The 17882-nt window shown below is 32.7% G+C and overlaps 2 protein-coding genes across 10 annotated transcripts in view; one reads left to right on the forward strand and one right to left on the reverse strand.

Moving 5' to 3' along the window:
• The window catches only part of LOC116845583 (tricalbin-3-like), a 56379-nt gene extending 40846 nt beyond the window's left edge, over positions 1-15533 (forward strand). For 6 of the 7 annotated variants that reach the window (XM_032818704.1, XM_032818779.1, XM_032818638.1 and 3 more), the window contains 17 exons: positions 3884-3969; positions 4131-4329; positions 6351-6718; positions 7679-7904; positions 8765-8913; positions 9077-9112; positions 9366-9460; positions 9889-10062; positions 10987-11184; positions 11315-11584; positions 11673-11846; positions 12003-12201; positions 12340-12566; positions 12629-12848; positions 13867-13987; positions 14066-14277; positions 14452-15533. In XM_032818704.1, coding sequence (XP_032674595.1) covers positions 3884-3969; positions 4131-4329; positions 6351-6718; positions 7679-7904; positions 8765-8913; positions 9077-9112; positions 9366-9460; positions 9889-10062; positions 10987-11184; positions 11315-11584; positions 11673-11846; positions 12003-12201; positions 12340-12566; positions 12629-12848; positions 13867-13987; positions 14066-14277; positions 14452-14606 — 3109 coding nt within the window. In that variant the 3' untranslated portion in view covers positions 14607-15533. The remainder of the gene's footprint in view (positions 1-3883; positions 3970-4130; positions 4330-6350; positions 6719-7678; positions 7905-8764; positions 8914-9076; positions 9113-9365; positions 9461-9888; positions 10063-10986; positions 11185-11314; positions 11585-11672; positions 11847-12002; positions 12202-12339; positions 12567-12628; positions 12849-13866; positions 13988-14065; positions 14278-14451) is intronic. The other variant, XM_032818547.1, reaches the window with a different exon arrangement.
• LOC116845854 lies at positions 14808-17795 on the reverse strand. 3 transcript variants are annotated; one of them, XM_032819225.1, is made up of 4 exons: positions 17474-17795; positions 17035-17175; positions 16844-16904; positions 14808-15713 (listed from the first exon to the last, which is right to left on the reverse strand). In XM_032819225.1, the coding sequence occupies exons 1-3, from the start codon at positions 17537-17539 to the stop codon at positions 16890-16892; spliced, it is 222 nt and encodes a 73-aa protein (XP_032675116.1). In that variant the 5' UTR covers positions 17540-17795; the 3' UTR covers positions 14808-15713; positions 16844-16889. The 3 variants fall into 3 exon arrangements, with proteins under 3 accessions (XP_032675116.1, XP_032675042.1, XP_032674955.1); XM_032819151.1 differs by having other exon boundaries at positions 17011-17175; positions 17474-17754; XM_032819064.1 differs by lacking the exon at positions 14808-15713 and having other exon boundaries at positions 16839-16904; positions 17011-17175; positions 17474-17746.
• Between the last annotated feature and the right edge of the window lie 87 nt (positions 17796-17882).

Genomic DNA, 17882 nt, shown 5'->3' on the forward strand with positions numbered 1-17882 from the left:
AAATCTTTGTCCGTCGTGGCCGACACACGTCGGACGGAATAAACGCTAAAATTGATAAGGGAACTGACTGAATATCATTTCCATTAGTAGATACGAAAAAGAGAATCGATACTTGGAATTATAAAATACGCTAAAGCAAATTACTCTCTACCTGAATATTTGACATTCAATCATATCGCTGAGTGGTATCGATACGTTGCGAGTAAAAGGGGACAACGGAAAGTCCCTAAAGGCCAAATCACACTAACGATTGGCGATAGATGATTGACGATTGAAGACTGGAATTTGACCAATTGGAACAAAGCAAGCCAAGGCTGAAGCTTGTTGATTCGTTAAAATCTAATCTTTAATTGTCAATCGTCAATCGCTAATCGCTAGTGTGATTTGGCTTTAAGATCCGACATCTCGCTTTTGAAACCCAGAAATTTCAATTCGTGTAATGAACATGTACATTAAATTCTTTTTAATTCTCTTTCATACCCTCGCAAAAGGTAATAAATTTCATATAAGATTCGATCGAATTCATACAAATCCGCGAGTCGGCTGTCACAATTTCACGAGAGCATTATGTATCAGAGAAAAGTATAGTTTGAGATGGTGTACGCGTTCGGGCGATGTTCCTTTGCTCCTTTTGAGGTTTCCTCGTTTGTCAGTACCTGAAAACGGCCGGTACGGCAGGCGGGAATAGGCGTGGAAAGAGTGCTACTTATTTGGATAGTTGATAGACCTGTTCGAGCATTCCTGAACAACCAGCTGCGGGTTCTCGCCGCGAGGAGACCCAATGGAGAACATCTACATGCGCGGGGAAAAAGCAATGAATTCAGCGACACGCTATATACACCGTGCGTATAAAGGAAACAGACGACGGCGGCGGCGGCGTCGAGCACACTGGCGTTTATTTGATCATATGCAAAGACAGGAAACGAACGACGACTTCGGAGGAATTTCTATAGAATCGAGAGTCTCATAGAATCCCGTAGAATCCAGAAAGCAGCAGGATAATAACCCATAGATAGACTCGGGTCCGCGTGTCCGCGATGACGCTTAAACAAAAGCAATACTTCACTGCTGACAATCAAAATTCAATTGTATCTTAGAGCCACGGTTTTCACCAGAGAGAAGAAGAAGAAGAAGAAGAAGAAGAAGAAGAAGAAGAAAAGAGAGAGAGAGAGAGAGAGAGAGAGAGAGAGAGAGAGAGAGAGAGGTGATAATATAGAATTACAAGTGCAATTTAACTTTATTATAGGCCCACATTTGCCGAGACAAATAGCAGTCTACACACAGAAAACTACCATCCTACTCTACTAACAAAAGCGATTACTCAGGTTATCTTCCTTCATTTAAGTAATTAACTTCAACACTTGACTTCAACAAAATTAGCTTCGATAAGATTAACTTCAAGATAGAGTATTTTCTTGATACTCTGAGAAAAAAATACTTGAAAATTTATTTATGGTATATAAGGTTTATTCACAAAAATAAATTTCATAACCCACAAATAAATTTTTAAGTATTTTTTTCTCAATGTGATAGTCTTAAAAAATATTCATCATAAACCTTGAAAGAATTCATATATTATCATGTACTCGATAGAAAAATTTATTCTCTTTACAAAAATATTATAATACTTTATCAAGAAAAGTTACTTTGACAATATATAAATTAGCAAACAGAAAAATTTGTCTTTTCAAATTTAATATTCTTGATTAAAGTGTAAAAATTACTAGAATTTGGAATATATCGTAAATAAACTTGATGTTTATGATGAAATTATGGTATTTACCGATTTACAGATATATAAACTTATAAAATATTTGAAACAAATAGCATTTACTTGAATATAGTATGTATTTTTCTGTGTGTATCGATAATATATGGAAAAGAAAATTTGTTACAAATTCGCTATGGAACAGGAAATTCGTTATGACAGCAAGAATATGTATATGATAGCTAAATCTCATTGTAATTTATGAATACCTAAAAGTATAACTAAAAATATAACATATGAATACCTAAATAACTGCCAGTAGGCATATATTTGACTATGAAATCGTTGAAGTAGCAACAGTAGCAAAAGTTTCATTTGTAGCAACAAATTTTTAATTATGGCAGCAAATACATTTTCAGCAAATTATGATTAGCTGCAGCAATGAAATCTTTTTTTCCGTGATAGTTACATCGATAAAATATAAAATATTAAGTATTTAATTCAATGACTTTCTTGGCTATTAATACAACTATTGGTTTAACGTAATATATACAAAAGAAATATGTAGCGATGAAATATATATAAAAGATATATACAAAAGAAATATGTAGCGGTGATTTACAGCGAAGTTGCCGTAAAAGCGTCAATTAAGGACGACGGGATATTATTAATTCATTCTAAAAAATGATAGGAAAATTTGTGGGCGTATTAACTCACCCGTCCGGTCTTGTTTTTCGATCTATTTATGAAGTAGTATGTAGGCGTATCGTGCATCATGCGAATCGACTCGTTATTGATGGCGAAAATGAGATATTAGCGCGATAAGCTCAAAATGACACACTTGTCGTGACACCGAGACGACATTGCGCGTTTTTTACGCGCTGAAGAACGTTTTATCGTATTAAATCTGGCCATTCGCTTAATTAAACTGAATGTTTAATGAGCCGTGTCTGAACGCACTAGGCGAGACTTCTCGAGAGATTTGCTCACGAAGACTCGAAAACTCGGTCAAAAAAAAGGATCCAAGTAATCAGTGCGTATGAAAAACATATTTTCTGCGTTGCTGATCGCGAAAGTAATCGCATGAATCGGGACGAGAAATTGTGTTTCATAAAAGTGTTTCATGTTTAGAAAAGTCAGTCATATTGTAATATCCAGATTTTTTTACTTAATTTGATTATATTATGAATTTATTTTATCATGATTTCGTTATTATGCAAAATAACAATCAGACGCGTTATAAAAGTTATCTAACAAATTTATATTTTAATGATACAGACACGTGTATTTGGACTAAATGGACTAAATGGAATTATATGATCGTTTAAGAAGGCTATAAGGCTAAATATTATATTCTCAGTAGCGCAATAAGGGTACCACTCATAAAGTTAATATCTGTCGAAGAAAATTATGTTTTTATACATTTATTTTATTCTAATAGCAATAAGTATTAATTTGAGACAAATTAGAGATGGACACACGCACATACAATATTACAATAATATTACAAATACGGGAAATATTATGTTTTTTATGCTTAATTTATGTATTAGTTGATCAAAAAGAGATATATGGATAATAGAAAGAGGTATATAAGTGTTAAATATATGTATCTTGATTATTACTATAAATTATGTACTTTCCACTTCTATATATTCCAAACAAGACGGTCAATAATTCTCAATTTGTGTATAATGTCGGTATATTAGTCTTTAATATCATAATAATTTTTCAATAATAACGCTAATTTTAGCTTATAATAAATTAAAAACAGTACAATTAAATTAAACTTGACAAAAACATTATATCAAACTAAACTTGACAAAAAGTGTTAACTTTTGGCGTACTAAATTAGTTTTATTACTTTAGTTTCCAATATTTTAATTAACAAATAATCAATTCAACTAAAAAATTATCTTTTTTTAATTGCACAGTTTTTCTAACTAAATAGATAACATTTCGAATTATATATAATGCAGGTTTCAATAAATTCTTAACAAATCCATTTTATCTTACAACTTTCTTAATAAGATACAATTTTATACCATCTTGAATTAATTATATGTCATACATATTTTATCATATATTTTTATCGCATACTTATAAGCATACAAACATTTTCATGTAATGATAGTGAGTGATTTTCGTCCATAATATCGAGTATAATTCTCGCAGGTGGAGATTCAGCGCCGCTAGTATATTTTCCTTGGCAAAGGAACGACTGGAGCCTCTCCTTAATGAAGCCAAACCCGGTATACTAGGTAAGCGCATATCTAAGAAACACTTAGGCCACTTGCGGAAGAAAGGTAGACCAGGTTGGCTCGCTAAAGAAATTAATCACCGGCGCTCAAAGGACCTCAAATTACTTCGTCGTTTACCTACGTCGTTGTCGTCGTATACTATCGTGAGATCCTCGTTTCAGGTCCATTAGAATTGCGCGAACTCACCCTCGGCGAGCAGACACCGTGCATTACTCGCGTGAGAACTCTCGATTACTGCAATGACGATGATCTCCCTAATGGACATCATTCTGGGCAGACCAAACTATCCATTGAAGCCGACCTGCGGCTGGACTGCGAGCAATTCCGTATGCTCATTACCACGCGGTTATTTGGTAAAGGGTGAGAAACACGAAGCGCTTGTCGTATTAATTAAAAAATCATCCCAAGGCTTCTCGTTCTTCAACAAGAAAAAGAAATACGTACACGTGTCCCGTTGTATGCTCTTTTTATTGGATTTTTATTTTTTCTTTGCATTGTTTTTAAGAGAAATTTTATTCAAGATTAAGGGAATGACGAATTCAAAAAATATCGTAAGTAGAGATGATCACTCGCTCTTTTCGATCGCGCTTTTCGTATTTCTCGTACATATAAATCATATATAAATGTGTATCACTTTATTTTACCATATTTAACGAAAAACCTACCTACGTATATAAAGAAATCTTTCTGTAAACTTAATATTTTTAAGCTTCTAACTCCAATTGTGTAAACGTACAGCAATGTTTGTTGAAATTTCCCTGAGTGGAGCAAACACACTTTTAGGATGTACAAGTCACGGAACTTTTGTATTTGGTAAATATTTGCGCTAACTGACAGCTCGAGATGTCAATTTTTTAATTTTTTATCATTTTTTACATTACACATTTAGAGCAATGTTTAAATTCATTTTTGCACGCATCTTTATTGTGTAAAAGCATTTGTAATTCTGCTCAGTAAAACTGCATAAAAAGCGACACAGCTCCGATTTTTTTCTTTTTGAAATATGTTATAGAGAATGAAATTCTGAGTAACTTTTTCCTATACAACTATATAGCGCTCGCATATAGTTTCAGAGATACTCGACTTTAAAGTTTTTAAAGTGTATATGTTATAAATAGACTTTATTGTATTTTTATCTAGAAATACACTATACGCATATTAAATAAAGTACACGTATATGCGCGGTGGAAGGGCAGAGTCCTTCCCCCCGCACCTCCTCCCCAAAAAACTAACCTAACCTAACTATTGAAACATGATATTAAATTGTACATATATATACGCAATCCAATCTTTACATTTTTATGCATAATTTGTCAATAAAAAACAATATAAGAATATAAATGCAGGTAATGTTTGAGATCTTTCAATTTACACTATATGCAAAAAATATCGTAAACAGTACCTGTATTTGAATTTTTATACTACTTTCTATTGACAAATTATGTATAAAAATATACATTGGGTTTATGTATTATGTATAAAAATATAGATTAGGTTACGTATATATATGTATAGTTATTATCATATCTCAATAGATAGGTTAGGTTAGGATTAGTTTTTTGGGAGGGGGTTGCAGAGGGAGGGTCGGAGCCCCTCCCCCGCGTATATACGTGTACTGTGCGTATTTATATGTGCACATTAATTTATGCAGTGTCGCAAAACTATATGGCATTAATAAACTGTTTTTGTTAATAACTTTTTAACAAAAAACGAGCGACGGCTAAAACCTTCTAAAGGTTACCCAGAGTCATCACCTTTACAACATATGTCAAGGTCAAGGTCATCCGAAGGAGGTACACTAATGTAAAGGTTTACCGATCCATTTATAACATGTAAACTTTAAAATCGAATATCTCCGAAACTATATAAGACCGCCGTATAGTTGTAGGAAAAAGTTACTCAGAATTTCATTTTCTATAGCATATTTCAAAAAGAAAAAATCGGAGCTGTATTACCTTCTATGCAGTTTTACCATCTGCTCAAACAATATAATGTAAACGTTGCAGAAAAAAAAACAGTATCTTGTCGGTAAAATTCTCAAGTATGTGGCAAACCCTTAATCCAGATTAAACGTATATTTATGCATACGTTCTACATTTTCGCTTGTGTTTTCTTTTATCATTGGAACAGTCGAATTAAAATGTGTCTGAATTTTGGTTCCCCCTGTATTTTTGCAACTCTTTATTTACATCTGAAAGAAAAGTAATTCACGTTAAAGAAATTAGAAATCAATAAACTATTAATTTAATGAGTAATTAATGTTAATAAATAATCAATATCGTGATATTATGTGATTTTCAAAGCCAAACATGTTTCTCGAGTTTTTGGAGAAAAAATAAACATGTGAATATATAATGTATTTTGTAAAAATACCTCGATAGCGTCGGGATGGACATCGACCTGGCGGTGGAGAAGTTGTCGCTGTCGGGCACGATTCTCGTCAATCTGAACCTGAACACATCGGCGCCGTTCCCGCACGCGACCGGGCTCAGTGTGAGTTTCCTGGAGAAGCCCGACGTCTGGTTCAGCGTGAGGATTTTACGAGCGGTGCAGATGATGGAAGTACCTCTGATCAAGACCTGGATCCACGCGGTGGTCACAGACGCGTTGGCTAGTTGGCTGGTCGACCCAGGCCACCTGGAAATGGATCTGAGGGCGCAAGAGCGACCCGGTCCCGGACTGGATTCCGTGACTAATTCCATGCCACAAGGGGTGCTCACCGTTGTTCTGTGTCAAAGCGGCTGCCCCGGTAAAGACCACTTGAAGTAAAATCCTGTTTAAAATAATGGTTACAAAACAATAACGTATCGCGGAAAGAAAAAATTTCACTGCCGCAGCTAACCATAATTCGCTAAAAATATATTTGTTACTGTAGCTAAAAATTTGCTGCTGTAAAGTTTTTGCTGTTACATCGGTCTCATACCTAAATATATGCCTATTGACAGTTATATTTTTAGGTATCCATATATTACAGCGAGTTTATTGCTGCAGTTGATATTTTTCTTATGGTTAATATTTTTCCTATTATATACATTAAGAAAGAAAAAATTTACTTGTATAAATTAAAAATTTATTTACAGGATATAAAATTTATTTCTATGAAATAGAATATATAAAGTAAAGTTTATTTTTCTATAAATAAAATGGGAATATAATTGTAGGATTACATCTCACAAATAAACTTTCAAGTATCTTTTTCTCAGTGTGAGATTTAAGATTTCAATCTGAATCAATGCAAATGCATGAACAATGATTGATTTAAATCTAAATCAATGCGAGTGCATAAATAATTAATTAATTTGCACTGAAATTCAGACTAAGCGTAAACTCATCGTTTTGCATCCATAATTTTAAATAGAGAAGTCTCCGTTAACTTTGCCTGTTTAAGTCGATTACCTGGTCGATCAACTGATCGAACTATCTATTGATTGAACTATCTTTAATTAATTGACGTTAACTAAACTTCGCTTCGCTTCGTTTACATTAATGTCCAACCATCTAGAATGAAATGAACTAACCAACGTGAAATTTTCTTTTCACACGATCGAAACGATAATTAAATCATACTTTTCGGTCTTTAACGATAGTTGTTACCGTCGTGAACGCATATATGAAGTCGTATTATAAGATCGTCGCGTAAGCTATTGTTATGAGTGATTATATGTATTCGTTAGAAAGTAAATCGCAATGAACCTTTCTCCGCTGCTAGCGAACATCGCCGATGAGGTGAGATGGCTCGCGGTAACAGTGGGTGATCAGAGACGAATCACCTCGAATTTAAGTAACACATGGGCCGAAGACGTGTCCTTCTTGGTCGGGCCATTGGACAACGAGAGAATCACGATCAAGCTGAAAGCGAAACGACTCGTTAGTACCATCACTCTAGCGCAGTTTGAGTTGGCGTTGGGAGTTTACGACTGGGAGAACTCGCAGGTGTAAGTAGCGCTGCTCACGTTTAACTCGTCATTAAAAAGGTGAAATATGCTGGATTTTTTCTTCTTTTTTTGATTGTATTTTTATAATTTCTCCTTTTTATTTCTATAATATCTCTCTTTTTTATTTTTATAATATCTCTCATGATTCAATGGAATATTGAGATTTAATAACAGCTAACAGAAAAAAATTCTGAAGATATTACAAAAAGAACGAAATGGAATGCGTGAGGTTTCTCAGACCTTCCCGACGACGAGTTAATTGAAGACTGTATTATAATGGCCTTTGGTATAATACGCACAGTATAGCACATTGGTTCCTTCAATGTTACGTCGTCAGTGTAAATATTAAGTTTTTCACGTTAATCGCATTTTGCGCAGTGTGTAGAATATTATACTGGAGTGCATTCCAATATAATATAACTCGAAATTTAATTACCATTCAAAGATCAATTATCAGAGATTAAAAACAAGCGAATTGAATAAAATAATTAAGGCTTCTGGATATTTATCGCGGCTATCTTGACTTATGACATCAGAAGAATAAGAAAATACACGCTCAAAACTCCTGCTTTCTTTTCATTCTCTAACAACCAATAAAATAAATAACCGTAAAACGAACATGGCAGAATCATGAGAAAAGGTAGTTTTAAGAGGTAGCCTTAGGAAGTGTTTCTCACTTCTGACGTCATCAATTAAGAGGTTTACGATGAGTATCCAAGAGTTTTAAATACTATCAAGATTATTAGATACTCTATCGAATATTAATTAAATTAATTAACTAATTGTGCTGAAAGCCAAAGACTTGCGATAAAGCACGGCTTTCCCCGACTTAACGTTAATTCATTTATCTCGTTTGACAGTGTCGAAACCTTGTTGCAACAGAAGAAACCGTCCCGTAATAGCGCTAGTATTCCAAATATCAATGCGCGGCTGGAGTACACCGCCCTTCCGCACTTGGATCCCGATTTACCGCAACCGGACTTAACGGTCGATAATTTACATCTTGCAGGTATGTACACGTGCAAAAATGTGAAATCTATAACCTATAATAAAGTAAGACGTACGAGAAAAAGAGAAATCAACTGTAAACCATATCAAGTCACGATAAACCGTGGCTCTACGAAGTATTTTCTTCTTTCCGCGATCAGTATTATCGTATGAAATATTTTCAGTGTCGCGAGATTCTTACCACAGAGCGAACAAAGCAGGTAAACCTAATCGATGTGTCGAGTGATGAATGCGTTCGTTGAGCATGACCGTGTATTCTTTGATTTAGCGCATTGTTTTGATTAGATTGCGCGCTTGATGATTTTGCTGTACGAGACGTAGCTCGTCAGATAGTAAAGACTTAGTCAAGCGCAGCCTTATATTTTATCGTTCGCTTGTCCGTGAAAATTCGTAGAGACGATGGAAAGTTTCGTAGGGATTTGCTCGTAATGCAGTGGATCTCGCAATTTTCAGGCGTACTGGTGGTTTACATTCATTCCGCCGACAATCTCAACAGCGACACCACTCAGTGTAACCCTTACTGCATGTTATTCAACAATCGGAAGAAGGTAAATGTGATCCTGTTTAAAAGATTTGATAGAATTATATAAGAAAAAAAAAAAAAAAATATATATATATATACGTAGCTGAGTCGTGTTTTTTATAAAGAATGATAAAATTACATAGGAAGACATGTGTATTCAGATACATATTTAATCATTTAATATATTTAATCATTAAAAATAAGTTACGCTACGTTATAAAACGAAATAAAGTAGTAATTTTTTTATATAAATTCAAATATGAGGAATTGAAATTTCCGATAAAAATGATAAGATAAAATCATATAGTATTTCAATGAAATATGTATATATTTCCATTAATCCTTATCGGATTTTTAAACAGCGAATTCACATTATCGTTAGATATTTATACAATATTTTTCTTACGCGACACAAGATGATACGATATAAATCGTCATTCCGTGAACTTTCAGGTGAAAACAACACACTATGTCCGCTCAACCACTTCACCGGTTTGGGACTGCAGAGCACAGTTTCTAGTGCAAGATTACACTCAAGTGTCGCTGAGCTTCGTCATTTATTCGTGGAATATATCAAAATCGGTAGACACAGATATGCTTGGACTGGCTATGCTGTCGTTGTCTCAGGTAATTCAATGATTCTTCTTCAAACTGAACCATTTAACACTGGACTGCCCAATTGAATCGATTCTTTTACGTCTTCTTTCTGTCGTTATTTATAATTCTTGTGATTTAGGAAAAAGAAAGAGATCTCTCGTAATTTTTAATTATTTTTAAAGTAGAATACACTGAAAGCATAATGGAAGAGACCGATAATATTGTGATGAATTATTTTGATTTTTCTTAGATGTCCAAGAGAGTTATTTTTATTTAATTGTCATGTTATAAAAGCAATATACAAATTATTATTTGAAATTTTAGTTTGTTAATCTCAAATAAATTTATATTTTATTTTATTTTATGTCCATTCATCAATCTTTTTATAGCAATTATAGAAAGCTAGTAAGTAATAATTATAATAATGATGCATCTGTAGGAAATTATAAAGTAGAAATTATAAAAAAAATAAATATTATTATTACTTATAAAGTACTACTTATAATTATAAGTTTGAAAAAATTATGAAAATTGTAATTTCTTTATGATATAAAATGTCTATAAATTATATTTTTAGTATATTCAGAAGTCTTCATTGACACGAATGATGAGGAACAAAGAGAATTTTTAAATATTACAATTGCAAAGAATCGAAATAAATCGGGTAACCAAATAGAATTATCATTCTTGGACGTTTTAATATTAATATAAGAATGAGATATAAATACATGATATATGTAACGACCATAATTAAATATAACGTCATATATTTCTTTTCACTTGTGAAAAGAATTTTACAAGTTATAAATGTATTGCGCTAAATAGTTTAGTTTTTACACAATGTATATAATATATTTTGTATATTATACCGCGACTAACACAAAATCTTGCTACAGAAATGTTAATTTATTATTTGTTAAACGCTAATTTATTATTTCTTTCATTTCTTTTAAGGAAACGACTTGGGTCGTCAGAAAAGAACTTACGCTCAATGGTTCCAACATTATCTCCACTATGACAGTCTCCGTTCTGTTTTATCCTGTCAAGAGTATACAACAAGTACTTACTAGCCGTAGGAGCAGCATAGTTCCAACTATAATAGACGACGAGCCAAAAATTAAACGGAACAGTCTACCGTGGATGCAACAAGCTGTTAGTTGTGAAATCTTGCATTTTTCAAAGAAGAAAAAAATTATCTCACTATATATATTCTGTCAATAATATCCTGTCAATGGAGTATTATACAAATATTATCCCTGCTCAACTTTCGAAATGCTTTCAGAAACTGTTATTAACACATAAAGATGTCGATCCCGCCTCCTCCGATATATCCAGTCTACTCTCCACCGGAAGTGGCTTGATGGAGGTGACGCTGTTACGCGCAAAGGATCTTGTCGCGAAAGATTTGAATGGCTTCAGCGATCCTTTCTGTGAATTAAAGCTGAACAACGATACGAAGTACAAGAGTAGCATAAAAAAGAAAACGCTGAATCCTTGCTGGGATGAAAGTTCCATCATGGGCTTACCGAGAGCCGGAGAAACTTTAGATATCGTAATTTCGCAAATTTATAATATTTCGCACAAAGATTTTATGTTGTTAGCTTAGAATCAAAGGATGATCATTTAATCGACCATTACAGGTATTATGGGATCATGATACTTTTGGCATGAAGGACTACCTCGGAAAAGTATCATTGACTCTCGACGATATCAGAAAGTTGTCAAGCACCGATCAGTCCCATTGGTTCACGCTCAGGGGAACCAAAACGGGATCTGTGGAGCTGAAAATCAAAGTCTTGTCGGAGGAATGTGAGGTATAATGTTCATATAATATTGTTATTCTGTAACGATATTTATTATTACTTTTACTTAATATATAATTTAATATTATTTGATATTGTGTTGATATCTTACAATCTTCACTTTTCCCTGAATCCTGCTGAATCCCTACTTGGAATTATTCGCTTCAGACGCAAAGTACATACGCAACCAGCAACATCAGCGACAACTCCTCCCGTCTTAACACTGAGCCGGATTCTTTGTCGAGTATCGTGCGAAGACCTTCTATGGAGAAGTCCAAAATACGCCTGCATTTAGATCCAGTAGTGCCACCACCGCCTCCACCGCGCACTGTCACTCTTCTGAAACCGACTACGTCCAGCCAGTCTGGTAACGTTAAAGTGACATATGTCTGTGATATATCTGGTAGCCTTATCCAGTGCAGTAGATCTCAACATTTAATAAACGTAGCAATGGTTGTCGCTCGATACAGTTTATTATAGAATTTTGGTATCGTTTGTGATGCAGATAAAGCCAGCGTGACCAGCAAAGAATCGAACGAGGTAAACGGGACAACAAGTTTCTGGATTCCGAAAGTCATCGCGGAATCCGCCGCAGATAATTCCGTCGAAGAGGCCGACACGAGCAAAAACGGGGAGAGACGGTCCTCTCATCACAGTCTCACACCCAGTCCTGAGCAGAGCTTCGGAAAGAAGTTACCACAATACAACAGTTTCCGCGTGATGAAACAGAAGGTATAAATGCATCGGATCGTCGTGGTCAACATGTCAGCTCAAGGCACGTCATGTAATTGTAGGTGAAGAGGGGTTTAAAACTTCGTAGATTCCGATCGGAAGTAAATATAGAGGATAAAAACGAGAACAAAGGCATCACGTTGAGTCTAGAGCCTAGAGGCGGAGGAGAAGCCGATGCAACAGAACTCTTGTCGGAATCCGGTCTGGCTCACGCGGTGTCACAACCAGATATGCTGGGTAGGATAAGGCAGCCCAGCCCGCGATTAAGATTGAGACCGAATGGTTAGTGGCTAGCATTGAGAAGATCGATGTCAATCTTTGGTTCAATATCTCGTAATGATTCAACGTAGTTATGTGTAGAAACATTCCACAAATGTGTTTTTTAGGGGGATTTCGGTTTAAATAGCCGAAAAGTAAAAAGTTTTCATAAATTTTTTTCAAAGAAATAAATGTAGATATCAATATACAGTTTTGACCGTATTATTTATCATTAAGTTTATGTTTTAAGTATAAAAAAATTATTTTAGAAAGTTGAATTTCCGTTCAAGTTTTTATGTTTAGGACGGTTGTGCCGGATATGTCTAAATGATGGACAATATTACAGCTCACGTAAAATCTGAAACAAGTGAGATACAAAAATAATTAAAAACTATTAAACTTACTGAAGGATGAACTTAAATCCTTTGGAAAATTTCTATAATTAATATTTTTCATAGGACACTAAATAAAAAATAAAATAGAAAAATTACTTATAATGTCGCCATTTTGTTAAATTTCGATTTTCTGCACATATAACATAGGTTTTTCCTCCAGCAAATTTAATAGCTTTTAAATTTATTGTCTCACTTGTTTCAGATTATTACAATATCAGATTATACACAAGTTGTAATGTTCATAATATATTAGTTAGAGACATCATACTTAGTATAAAAAATCTGGACGACGAAATTTCAATTTTTTTGTAAATAAAAGAAATTTTTATGCTTGGAATAATGATAGTATAGTCAAAAATAATATGATCAAAACCTTATATCTTTAATCATTTCTTTGAAAAAAATTTGTAAAAATCTATTTTTTCGATTATCTAAACTAACTTCCCTTAAATTAAAATGCGACTGTATGACATATTTATAATTGATTTCAAAAACATAAGAACTGAGAAAATAAAATGAAAATACATTATTAATTATTACTTTTGTACATATGATAAGTCGTCTTTCTTTTGGAAAGTAATATCTCCTCATGCAATTTGAAAAAATTAATATTGACGTATAAAATAGATTCATATAATTCTTTGTAGATCTGAAAATCGTTAACGGTACTAGAGAGAAGTATTCTGGTGTGGAAGGGAAGGTTCTCCAAGCACAAGGCCTTCACGTGGCGCATATCGCCCAATTATATTGTCGCGTGAAGCTTCAGACGTAAGTAAATCCGATGTTTACGTCGCGTGTATAATGATGTCAGTTTGCAGAATCGATGATCGAGCCGAAAATTTCCAGATGCACCAGTCCAGATAAAATCATGTCAGCTAATGGCGGTAAGACCATCGCCAAATCACGACTACTGCCAGCTATGCCTAATCCCCAATTCAGTATCGATTTCCATATAGAAGGTGACAGCGTACCGAGACAAGCGTTACTAATATTTGAGATCAGGAGTGCCAGCAAGGAATTGTTGGCTAGTCGGCGTATAACTTTACACGAATTGCTAGGTATAATATTTTTCAAATATTTTTCTGTAATATGCAATGTGTTCAATTATATATATTTTATCATACTATTATAGTTGTATTAAACTTAATATATTATTAGATATTACATAATTAATTACTAAATTATATTCAGTGTTTACATATGCTGTATGAAATTTGTTTATGAATGTCTAGGGGTGTCCGCAGCTAGCGACGAAATTCACACGTGGTTGGCGTTAAATAACGGAGCCTCGTTAGAAGTACAAATTGCTCATGGAAAAGAGCTTAAGAATAAATCGACGAAAAAGTTGTTTCGCTCTTGGTCGGTTCATCGGATAGGAAAAATATGAAATTCAAAGAAAACGACATATTGCTGTTGTACAACATCAATCTAACATACACTAATATAAAAAGAAGAGAAACAATGAGACTTCTTTAACTTGTTTCGGGAGACAACATCTAATCCCCGGAACGCGCATTCCAATATTTCTCGCGTAAAAAATACGCATAAACGAGATTATTTTTACAAATAAAAACTATGCACATCATTCTTTTTACGAACTTTTAATGACAATACTTAATATCGTACCATTTCCAGCATTTTAATAGCATTCCACATGATGTTCTCCAATGTTTTGTACAATAATATACTAATAAGAAGTTTCATTCTTCAGTACATCATTTTTGTGACGAGAAATTGTTTAAGATAAATTACACACACACACACACACATACACATACACACACATAATATATATATATTAAGAGTTCTAATTTATGTATATTAAGATTTTTCTAATATTTGCAAAATTTAATACAAAAGATATACATTAGAATCAATAAAAATGTATTGAAACATCATTTCATTCTCTTTGTAATTGCTGATATATTACATTTGTACATTTATCATGCAGCGTGCATTGCTGTTTACAATACAATATATGTAACATAATATAATATAATAGTAGTAGTGTTATAACAGTAAGTGTATATTTTGTATTATTTCAAATACAATATTATAGATATAAATATTTCAGAGTTTAATTGGGAGGAATTACTTCTTTCATATCACAATTATCGAATATTACAAATATCAAATGTATTTCAATACATATAAATCTTCTTGTATAAGTGATTATATCATATAAATGACACACTTTTAGTCTTGTTTCTCAGTGTGCATACACATTTTTTAAGCATAGGCATAAATAAAATTTGAGACCTGGCAATCACGAAAGTGCATTTTTGTTAAAAAAAAAAAACTAATAATGCATTAAAACAATTCTTTGTTTCGCTGTTATATTCAATTGTAATTTATATTTAGAAATACATGTGTGCAAAATTGCAAATATATAAATATTTAAATATATAATTTATATAGTTTTAAATATTTTAAATAGATAAATTAATCCTCTGTTAACAATATATCATATACATTTCCCATAAATGTAATATCACTGTAAGAAAATAGAGAATAATACATTTAATAGATTTAAACAGAAGCAATAAAGTTTCAAACATATAATATAAAACTTCTTAACAATCACAACATATCAGTTGTGTCCCTTAAAGCACATTTATTATAAATATATATATGATGAAATTTAAGTCAACCAGAAACAAACGTTAGTATAAGTAGTTTAGTTTCAGGTAACATGATATTTTAGTTAAATTAAAATACGTAAAAAGTTTATCTTAATAACTTAATTCTGTAAATCCTTAAATTGTACATGATTGCACTTGTGTAATTATGTCATATTGCTAATAATTCATTGTAAAACATTTTTTTTTGTTAAATGACATACGAAACATTTTTTTTTGTTAAATGACATGATTCTGATAAGTTTTTTCCATCAATTACAAATCTGAAATCGAAAATATTCCAGCACATTTATGAGAAAAACCAAATTAAATAGTAAACAAAAATTTGTTTACAAAAAAAATGAGATGTTATAGAAATTCAGGGAATAACTTAAATGAGAGCTTAAACCTTAAGCTACAACTTTAAAATGAAGATAAATAACATGAAATAATTTTTTGAATTATAATTAAAAGCATTTAATTATAATTAAATAGTATATAATAAATTACCTAGTAATTATCTAACTTCAATAAATTAATTAATGAATTAAATAACCATAGGATTTTGGCATTTACCAATAATTAATTTGCACAGATTAATTATTGCAGTGCAACAAACAAAGTATACACATACACTGTAAGTGGTGCCTCAAAAAACTGTGTTACAGAAAAATTATTTTATGTTATTTATTTTCATTTTAAGATTGTAGCTTAAGATTCAAGCTTTCATTTAAGCTATTCCCCGAGTTTCTATAATTTCATTTTTTTATAAACAACTTCAAAAATGGCCAAAAAAGACAAATTTTTTGACTGTTTAACTCAGTTTTTTTCATAAATTTGATATGCTGAGACATTTTCAACTTCAGATTTGTAGTCAATAGAACAAAACTTATCAGAACCATTTTCTGCATGTCATTTAACAAAATCCTTGTTATATAGTATAACATGAAATCCCTATACCACCACGATCAAGTAGATATTGCTGTTTTAAATATATTTTATATACCTTGCAATTAAACACATGCAGAGCATTAAGAACACCTCTCTTCAATTTAGTTCACTTGCCACTGAAATAAGTAGATAATATTTAGTTAAATCTTATTTAAATATACAATCAAATATATTCGATACTAATCCAGTCAAATATAAGATTGCAATTGTTGATATCTTTACTTTTAATGTAGGTTGTGTACTGACAGCAGCTTCTTGTTCCTGCCTCTCACGTTCCAATGTTAACTTCTGTTGTCTTTTAACAGCATCCATATTTTTTATACCTCGTTGTTGCTGTTCTGCTATTCTTCTTTCTGCTGCTTCTACTTGTTTCTGCCGCATAGTCTCCTAATAAAGCAAATGGGGATACTATTCTTATATATAAAATAATCTGCCAAATATATCACATAGCACAAAACTTCAAGTGTTTATGTTATATATCAACATAAAAATTAAAAAATTGAGAAATAAGAACTCAAATAACAAATACAAGATTATTTCATAAACAAAAATAAAAAATATAAAGTCTAAATTTTGTTCACAGAGCATTACGAATGTTTACAAGATACGTTACTGCGACTTAAGGAAACTCAATCGTGCAAGCAAGAATTCAAGAGTGCGTATATAACCTTTGTTGAATACATACTCGATCAGGAGTAAGATCTTCGTATGACGACTCTTCTTTATAACAAAATGTGCAACAATTGCCCATGTCGAAATGTTACGTGAACAGATTGAACACTGTTGTTGCTCGGAATGTCGCTGTTTAATCGAATTAATGCTAAACTGTGTATGTGTCAAATACAAACAGGACATTCAGGTGATCTGTTCTTTTGCTCTGCACTGCTGCACTGGTGCAATAAGTTAACAAATATATATTTGTCTCACTCTAACTTATTGCACCAGTACAGCAGTGCAGAGCAAAAGAACAGACCTAGGGATAAGCAAAGATCTGTGGTAGAACTAAGTAAAAAATAGACGAAGAAATGGAGAAAAATTTCCTGTCTATACAATCACGTGCAACGGTTTGTCGTGCAACGATTCATCGTGTTGTC

The sequence above is a fragment of the Odontomachus brunneus genome, unplaced genomic scaffold (genome assembly GCF_010583005.1).
Source record: "Odontomachus brunneus isolate Ranch 3 - 2012 unplaced genomic scaffold, Obru_v1 Obru_scaffold_001, whole genome shotgun sequence".
Classification (NCBI taxonomy): Eukaryota; Metazoa; Arthropoda; class Insecta; order Hymenoptera; family Formicidae; genus Odontomachus; species Odontomachus brunneus.